This window comes from Seriola dumerili, unplaced genomic scaffold, assembly GCF_002260705.1.
Source record: "Seriola dumerili isolate Sdu_G_001 unplaced genomic scaffold, Sdu_1.0 BDQW01000388.1, whole genome shotgun sequence".
NCBI classification, from domain to species: domain Eukaryota; kingdom Metazoa; phylum Chordata; class Actinopteri; order Carangiformes; family Carangidae; genus Seriola; species Seriola dumerili.
This window is the reverse complement of record NW_019174643.1, coordinates 35,528-45,159: the sequence shown is the minus strand read 5'-3', so window position 1 is coordinate 45,159 and position 9,632 is coordinate 35,528. Positions and strand designations below refer to the sequence as shown.

Here is a 9,632-nt window from a genome sequence, read left to right as displayed (position 1 = left end):
CCATCTTGTGTATAGCATCATATTTGTCATGGCAGAAGAGTTGTGCATGTTGCATTTTTAATTCATTTTTAACATTTTATTTATTTCTTTTTAGTCGGTGTTAAAAGGCAATTTGGGTTCTGGGTGGGAAAAGTGAAAAAAGCAGCACTTACCAACCCTCATCAACACTGTTGTGGTGCTGTTGAGCAAGGCCCTTAATACGACTTCTGCTACTACTATCAGCCTACTTGCAGTAAATTACAAAATAATACTAACAAAATAACTGCAAATGTATTTAAAGCCTTTATTTATATCTAATTCATTACAATTAATGCTAGAGTCCATCAATAATTAGTTGATTGATTGATTCACAGAAAATAATTCTACAGCTATTTTGATGATTCATTAATCATTAAATTCCCTTTCTTTTCAAGCAAAAAATGCCAAACATTTTGTGGCTAAAGACTCACAAATGTAAGGGTTTGCTGCTTTTCCAGGATTTACATTAAAGTAAATTGAATGACTGAATAGATAAAATAAGGAATTAAATTTAATTCAATTTATAATGACAATAAATGTTAGTTGCATTTCTATTTATGTGTTTTATTGTTTGGTTACTTTTGCAAATAAAATTTTAAAATAAAATTTAGAAATACCAATTGGCTTTAATATAATACAGTATTTATTAATTTCTTTATTCAGTCTTCATTATTATTATTTTTTTTATACTCATAACATTTTTCGTATCTTTCTATTCATTTATTTACTAATTTAAGCGTTTGCTCACCTCTATATTTACCTTTTGGTAACTCATTTGTGACGTCACGTTCTACTTCCGGTCATGTGACTGGTGTCAAAAAGGACATGCGCAGTGTGTTTGAATACAAGGCGCCAGCAGCAGCTGCAGCTTCTCAACTAACAGGTGAGCCCAATTTCCAGGCACAAACACGACTTCTTCTACTCTTTTCTTTGCTTAAACCTTCTACAACATGTTGTTGTCTACTTTTAAACTTTATGTCTTGTTGGTGAAAACTCTCACACCGGGCAAATTGCTAGTTGTTGTCAGCTAACGCTAGCGTTAGTTAGCTAAAGTCGCAGGATATGTTTGTGTTGTTTGCACCAACTCGGCTAAATGTAGTTTAACGTGTCGTAGTGCAGCAGCTGGGGTTTATCCCGTCGTCCGTCTCCTGTCAGACCCAAAGGGATGCCAGCTTCGGAGCCGGTCCGGTTGGGTCGGAAACGTGCCCTGCCCTCCTGCCCGAACCCGCTGTTCCTCAAGTGGCTCACCGAGCTCCGGGACGAGGCGAAAGAGAAGGGGCTGAAGATCCAGTACACCTATCAAAAGGTGAGGAGGACGATCTGCTCACTTCATAACCCTAACTTCTTACTGAGCAGGAAGCAGCTCTGATCCTCATTACATCTGAAAAGCTAAAGTAAAAAGAAAAGAAACACTACATGGCCAAAAGTATGTGGACACCCCATGTGGACTTTCTTTGTTTTTAGTTTATTTGTCTCAAAAGGTGAAATCTTAATGCAACAGATGAACACCTGTGCACCTGTTTATTCTTACAATCATCCAGTAGTCCGCATGGCAACAGTGCAATGTATAAAATCCTGCAGACACAGTTCAGGAACTTCAGTTAATGTTCACATCAAACATCAGAATGGGGGCAAAAAATGTGACAGTGGCTTTAGACCGTGGTTTGATTGTTAGTGTCAGACCGGCTGGTTTGAGTGTTTCTGAAACTGGGATTCACACTCACAATAGCGTTTACTCAGAATGGTGCAAAAAAAACAAAAAAAAAACAATAAACATCCAGTGAGCGACAGATCTGCAGAGAGAGACGCTTGGACAGACTGGTTGGAGTTAACAGAAAGGCTAACAGTAACTCAGATAACCACTCTTTACAACTGTGGTGAGCAGAAACGTGTCGTTCAACCTTGAGGCAGATGGGCCACAACAGCAGAAAACCACATCAGGTTCCACCCCCGGCAGCCAAAAACAGACTGACAGAGCGCACGAATCCCCAAACCCAACCTACATCGTTGAGATAAACTTAATTACAGACTATGAGCCAGACATTATCATCCAACATCATCATTGCGGCTGCACTGGATCAAATCATTGCAGCTAGGTTTTAAGATCTGGTGGAAAGCTTTGCCAGTGCTCATGGTTTTGGATTGAGATGCTCACATCAACAGTCACATATGGGTGTAATTTTCAGACTTCCACATATTTTTGTTCATATTTTGTAAATTGGTGTAAAATAATGAAGTAGACAGCTAACAGTTAATATGTTTGGAAAGTCTAGAAACTTCCTGCACAGAAATGACTCGATCATTCACGAAATATATTCGAAATGTCTTGAAAATAATTGTGTGCGTCTGTGTTTCTGTCATTCATCAGGCCATCAGCTCTTTGAACAAGTATCCACTACCGCTACAAAACGCCAAAGAGGCAAAGATCCTCCAAAACTTTGGAGACGGGATCTGTAAAATACTGGATGAAAAACTGCAACGACACCTCAGAGAGAAGGGTGAGAAACAGATGAAGGGATGGATGGAGTAATTGATGTTTGCATCAAGTGAGATTGCCAGGTGCCGAGGATGTTGTAATTTTATTACCATGTAAGTAAAACTATATATTTTAAAAGAATAAAGAAGGAAACAACAATGTTTTGAAAAAGATGGTATGTGCTTTGGTGTTCCTTTATTTATCTATGAGTATGTTCAGACAGGAGGGAATGTAGAAGGAAGAGATAGAAATATAATTATCAAACTACATAAACCACAGAATGAGCCGTCAAGAAGGAGGTGGATGGAGGGAAGTTTATTTTATTTTACAGTATAAGACTTTCTGTCATCAGTTTACATGTGCAGCTTCTTTATTTCCTCTGTCTCCACTTTTTTTCTTCTCTTCACCTCTGCTCCAGGTCCAGACGCTCCTATTCACTCGCTCCCTAAAGGAGCGCCTCCTGCTGGCAGACCAGACAACAACAGCCTGGCTCCATCCAGACAGGTAATAAAGGGAGTGCGGGCCGTGTAAAGACACACCAACACACACATCATAGTTTCTACACAGAGAAATTCATAGGGATAATTCAATTCCTCAGAAGCTGTGAGTTTGTCAGAGTCGAACCAAAACAATATGTTTTGACTAAATACCTGAAACAGGTGTAAAATAGAGGCGGGAACTCTTGAGTAGAGGATTTAATAAAAAAACCTTTATTAGTTATGTTGCTTTTTCATGACAATTAAAAAATCTGACAGGTCTTCATAAGAGTATAAACTTTCTGGATGTGATGACCAAACTGGCAGAGACATTTACTGTTTATTTACTTCAGTAAAAACAGTCAAATAATGATGACGAATGAATGAATGATTGTTTTTAAGTGAAGGAGGACAGCTATAAATCTGACTGTGTGGTTGTTTGTTCCTCCACTCCTGTGATAGTTTATGGAAAATGCAAAACAGGTTTTGCAACATTTAATTCCTAATATGGCCGAGGGTGATGTTTAAAGAATCGGTTTCTAATCCAAGAGTAAATGTGGTAAATATAAAAGCTTTTATGACGAGGAAATGTCGAATTTTCATTTTCTGTCGTTTCATCCAGTAAGAAGTGATGAAGTGAAATGGATGTGATCAGTGTGGATACTTCACTGAGCTGTGATTGATCTTTTCCTCTGTGATCCATCATTCTTTGTAGAAGAATGCTGCAGGGGATCGAGGGAAGGACAAAGGAGGAGGAGGAGGAGGGAGGAAGAAGAAGAGGGAGTACATGCCTCAGAAGAGGTCTGGGGGTTATGCTGTACTGCTCACCCTTTACAGACAGTCACAGGTATCACCTCTGCACATCAGACTTAGTAAAAATATTAGTAGTATTACACCGTGGCGTCACTCTGTATCATCATCATCATCATCATCATCATCTTTCTCTGCAGATCCCGGGTAGTAAAGGTTACATGTTTAAGCTGGAACTACAAGATGAAGCTCAGCTTCTCTGTGACAAATCTTTTAGTGTAGTAAGTCAAATATTTTTTTACAACACGACAATCCCGACCGACCAGTTTGCTCATGTTAATTCCTGGTATTAATCTTCCTGCCTGTATCTTCTCTCTGTTTCCCGACTTCATCTTGTCTGTCTGGCTGTAGCCAGATCTGGGCAGTAAGTACACGGCCTGGTCTTCAGTCAGCACTCTGATCCAGAGGAACCTGGTGATCAAGACGCACAATCCTGCCAGGTACACAGGAAGTGCATGCATTTGTTTTTGTTTATATTGAGATAAAAACCTGCTTGTTTTCCAGCAGAAGCCGACGGACTGATTCACCTAATTTGGGTTATACAACATATATAAGATTTTGCAGGGTGTTTTACTGCTTCATATTAAAAGCATCTAAGTTGTGAAACACGGGGTTCCTTTTATTGTGAAACAGTAACTGACTGGGGTTGTTCATCAAAAATTAACCTTAAAATCAAAACATCATTAAAACAATGAGTTTGTTTGGCTGCACTGTGAACCGATACCACCACTGCTGCGACACTTGCTTACACCACCAATTTATACTTTTATTTAATCAGGAAGTAAATAAATAACGAAAAGACATGATGGACTGAAATCATAACTGCTCTGTCTCTCAGGTATTCTCTGACTGAAGAGGGTCTGTCTTTGGCTGAGCGGCTGGAGTCAGCAGAGCAAGGGACTAAAGACAAGCCAGTGGGGGACAGAGTGGAGGTCAGGAGCGAAGGAGAGGAGGTGGAGGAGGACGAGGAGGGCGGTCCTGGGGTTGTGGATCTTACTGGCAGCGATGATGAAGAAGAAGAAGAGAAGGAGAAGGAGGAGGAGAGAATCCAGTGAGTGGACACTAAATAAATGGAGTCTTCATGTCGTGTTTGTTTTCCTGCTAGAAAAAACACAAACACAAATCACTCCTTCTCCACAGCTCCACAAAGAGGCCGACCTGCGTCTCCCAGCCAGGGAGGGAGGTGGATGTGGTGGGTTTGGATTCACAGGCGACAAGCAGAAAGGCGAATGGAGGATGTCTTCTCCCTGGAAGCTATGAAATTATACTGTGTGTTGACTTCATCGAGACCACTGGGTAAGAGAGCTGCCTGTGTGCTCGTCCTGAAGGTTTCTGTCAGTGCGTGTACACATTTCATGACGTGTTGATCCGCTTGTCGTGCAGCGGCAGCCATCACCGTAAGCAGGAGCTGGTCAAAGAGCTCCAGAGAAACGGAGTGAACTTCGATGTCAGGAAACTAAATGTCGGAGACTTCCTGTGGGTGGCTCGGGAAAAGATGGCACCTGTTCCAGGTAACGCAGACACGCACACACACACATGGGGAGACAAAACCAGAGGGGAAAGCGAGTGAACAGACGGATTATAATCTCACTCCGCAGGTCAGCTGCGAGCCCCCGCGGGCAGGGAGCTGGTCCTCGATTACATCATCGAGAGGAAGAGGATGGACGACCTGTGTGGCAGCATCATCGATGGACGCTTCAGGGAACAGAAGGTCGGTGTGTTGTGCATATTTTTCCTTGTCAGTAAAGCTGCGGTTATTTATTGGATTAGATTTCTCTATTGGAGCATAAACAATAATGAAAAATTATAAGTTACAAGGAGCATGTGCTTCTTTTTTCCAACCAACAGTCAATGAACCCCAAAATCTAATAGTGATGAAATGGACAAAAAAAATTGTACCAGTTTAACAATTTGTTGATCAACAGAAATTCACCTATTTTGATAATTGATTAATTGTTGATTCAGCAAAAATATCAAATACCTGCTTCTTGTTCAGACAAAATATAAGATTTGAAGATGTCACCAACACCTCTGGGAAGCTGTGATATTTATTTTTTGGACAGTTAATGGCTCCAACAGCTCATCTATTTATCAAGAAAATAATCTGCAGATTTACTGACAATGAAAATAATAGATTTCAGCCCCAGATTTAAGGCGCTGTAACCAGGAAACATTTGCTTTTTGTACTTTTTGAACTCTTCCTCTCTCCCACTCTTCCCTCCCATCAGTTTCGACTGAAGAGGTGTGGTCTTCGTCGGCCCGTCTACCTGGTAGAGGAGTGTGGGACGGCGGCCTCCCACCTGAGTTTACCTGAAGCCACGCTGCAGCAGGCCATCGTCAACACACAGGTGAGCACACAGTTTACTGTGGACTGGACTAGAGCCTGATCCATACACGGGACAGTATTGAACAATACTTGTTAACGCAGATATTAGAATTAGAGCTGCAGCGATTACTCAGTTAATCAATCAGCAGCAAAATGAATCTGCAGCTATTTTAATCAGTGAATAAGCAGCTTTTTTTTCTTTGTCACATGATGGTAAACTGAATTTATTTGGATTTTGGAGAGTTCATTGAACGAAACGACACTTTAAAACATCACCTTGATCTTTGGGAAATTATACCTGACAATTTTTATTGATAAAACGATTCACAGAAAAAATGATTGTAAAATGAATTGATAATGACAACAACTGGAATAGACACATTTGTGATTATAAATTATTATAGGTTTTATGTATTTGATATATTTCACCCTCATTAAAAAAGGGACTGTTGATGGTTTGTGGATGTATTTTTGTGTAATTGATTTTGTGTGTGTGTGTGTGTGTGTGACAGGTGGTTGACGGCTTCTTTGTGAAGAGGGTCCAGGATGTGAGGGAATCTGCCGCCTACCTCACTGTCATGACTCGATACCTGACTAAACTGTACCAGGTGAGACACACACACACACACACACACACACACACACACACACACACACACACACACACACACACACACACAAGCGTCATGTCTCTAAAAAGAGTTAGTAATTTGTCCTGTCTTAAAAGATGAGCTGCTGTTGTTGCCATGCCTACCACCGTAAATGTGGCATTCAACCACGAGCCAACTGAAGACGATAATCTATAATTATCTCTTTTTTAGAAAGGCTGAATAAGAAAAAAAATGTATTTGTTGGGGACTATTTTCTGCTGCGGAGTAATCCACATTTTGTGCTCTAGTGAGTATTTTACAGCAGCAGGACAGCGTGTATGAGATTTAATCGAAATAAACGACAGTGTGTGTGTGTGTTCATGGTGATGAGGGAACATGTCATCCTATTTTTTGGACAATAATGCAGCTCTGTGGAATATATCTGTCTAGAGCTAAAGAGCTGCTGACTCTCCGACTCACCTCCTCCCTAACTGTGACCTGTGCTTCACACTTTCTCTCAGAACCGTACGCTGATCTGTCGCTCCAGACAGCTGGAGGGTGATGAAGGGAGTGATGAAGAGGAGAGAGGGATCCCCTCCTGCGCTCTCATTTCTTTTGCAGAGTTCAACTATGGTGCAGTCAAAAACAAGGTGTGTGTGTTGTGTGTATAAACCCTCACTGAGTACATTTCCATTCACCTGTTTTAACCCACACTTTAAAATTGCACTTAAAACAGAAACACTCTTCAGAAACAGAAACTCTTCTTTTTTGAATAAAGTGACTTTGTGACCTTAAACATTTTTATTTTGTGTAAATGCAGCGTTGCCTTTTGTTACAGGTGTGCTTGTGAATGTTTGAATCCCTGTGTCCCTCTTTTGCCCTCTAGTGTCAGACAGTGAGAGAAGTGTTCGCCCGACAGCTGATGCAGATCAGCGGTTTGTCTGGAGACAAGGCAGCAGCCATACTGGAGCAATACAGCACTCCACACAGGTAACTCACATATTATACACATTTCACTCACTCACTCACTCACCAGGTGTGTTTACTCTTTCCTCTGGTGCCACAGGAAGTGATTCTGCTAAACAGATTTATTTAGATGAAATAGAAAAAGAACTTGCAGCATCTTCAGAAACTCACATTTTGACGGATGATGTAGAAACGGCAGAACTGAGACTGTAGCACCAAACATGACTCAGAGCTACAAAATCCCCAAACTCTGAAATGCAGATTGTGTTTTATATCCCTCATACTTCCCATTCACAAGAGATTGTGTTACTTCAGTAGAACTTGGACAAGAAAATAAACACCCAAGGGTAAAAAAAAAAACATCTGTTCAACACACTGTTAAGAAAAGAATAAAATTAATGAGCACCATGGCCTCAAACTGCTGTAAGAGATTATTTTATTTTTCGTCTTTCTGTGTCTCTTGTCTCTCCATCTCAGTCTTCTGGCCGCCTACGAACAGTGTGCAAGCGAAGCAGAGAAAGAGAAACTCCTCTCTTCCATCCGATACGGGAAGCTGAAAAGGTTTGTGGAGTTTACAGCCGTTTGAGTCATAGTTTTCTGGTCCAGATGTTCATGTAGCAATTCTTGTTAAAAGGTCAAAAGAAAGACACAATATCACTTCACTGAAAAATTAAATCACAAAATACACCTTTTATGTTATGAACAGACTCGTCTGCAGTGGCCCTGAGAAGTCAAAGCATTGCAACTTAATAAAACATGTAAATAGACAAAACACAAACAAACTTGACAACAAATAAGCTGCAAATCCAAAAAACACGACCAAATACACAAACGCCCTTGTTGTTCAATGCGTCTGACTTCAAAAGTCACCAAGCGTTGAACAAGAGGTGTGCAGGGATACATGTATTATAACATGTATATTATCATCACTTTTTAGTGTCGCCTGGAAACACTTCCTTTGTCGTCTGTGCTACTTGCAGCGTGTTTGTGTTTTGTGTTTTTGTCTATTTGCATGTTTGTTTGTTTTTTTTTTGTTTTTTTTATGCGTCCGCACCGGTGACAGCCAGTCCAGTGTAACTTCAGTTAAAGGATCTTTTGCACCTTATGAAACTCTGTCTACACCCAACAAAACCTGCCAAATAAGATAAAATAACTACATGAGCTACATGGTGACAGTAACAGGAGTAAATGCAAATAGTTAATGTTTTCTTTTCTTTTGTTTTTCAGAAACCTGGGCCCAGCTCTGAGCAGAACAGTTTATCAGCTGTACTGTACACAAGGAGCGCTGTCATAAACACAGTCACGTGAATACTTTGTTTCACTCATTCACATATTTTCTGTCTCAAAGATGGATGTAAACTCAAGCTCACTCACCCTGTAATGTGATGTAATGTCATTAATTTTCAGTTCCTCATTTACTTGAACAGAATAACTCCGAGGATGGTTTTCTATGTGTTTATGTAAATGTAAAGATGCTGCTATATTTACTTACTTTAAAATATTCCTAATGAAAACTTGTATGAAGAATTTCACAAACGTGTCCTGTTACTGCATCAATAAAGTTTATTTTGGATAATATTCTGTTTCTGTTTTAATCAGTCTATTGGACTATTTTTCAGTTCTGACTGAACTGTATTGACTGTAACACTAGTCTGGTGATCTAAAGCTAGATTTGTTTCCCAGCAGGTGTTAAAATTTTTGATAAATCCCCAAAATAGATTGAACTACCAGTAACTGTTTCTGGTTTGAGCTTCTCAAATGTGAGAATTTGCTGCTTTTCTTGTCATAAATGAAAATAGATGAAATATTGCTATGATTCGGACTGTTGATCAGATGAACAATTTGAAGACATCAGTTTGGGCTCTGGGAAATAAATTACCTGGAGAAATTGAGGAAATAATTGGCAGATTAGTAACTTAGTTGCACATGCATGTCCAGATGTTTCAGTTCCTTTCAGCTGCCACTAGATG

At 40.1% G+C, this 9,632-nt stretch overlaps 1 protein-coding gene across 1 annotated transcript; it reads left to right on the top strand.

Annotated features, from left to right (window-relative positions):
- Nucleotides 1–863: 863 nt before the first annotated feature.
- On the top strand, nucleotides 864–9,196 carry mus81 (MUS81 structure-specific endonuclease subunit). The gene is made up of 17 exons (XM_022761166.1): nucleotides 864–901; nucleotides 1,133–1,324; nucleotides 2,387–2,516; nucleotides 2,913–2,998; nucleotides 3,686–3,817; nucleotides 3,921–4,001; nucleotides 4,132–4,220; nucleotides 4,619–4,831; nucleotides 4,933–5,076; nucleotides 5,164–5,291; nucleotides 5,379–5,491; nucleotides 6,009–6,128; nucleotides 6,619–6,714; nucleotides 7,218–7,346; nucleotides 7,583–7,686; nucleotides 8,140–8,223; nucleotides 8,890–9,196. The coding sequence occupies exons 2-17, from the start codon at nucleotides 1,184–1,186 to the stop codon at nucleotides 8,954–8,956; spliced, it is 1,857 nt and encodes a 618-aa protein (XP_022616887.1). The 5' UTR covers nucleotides 864–901; nucleotides 1,133–1,183; the 3' UTR covers nucleotides 8,957–9,196.
- Nucleotides 9,197–9,632: the final 436 nt, after the last annotated feature.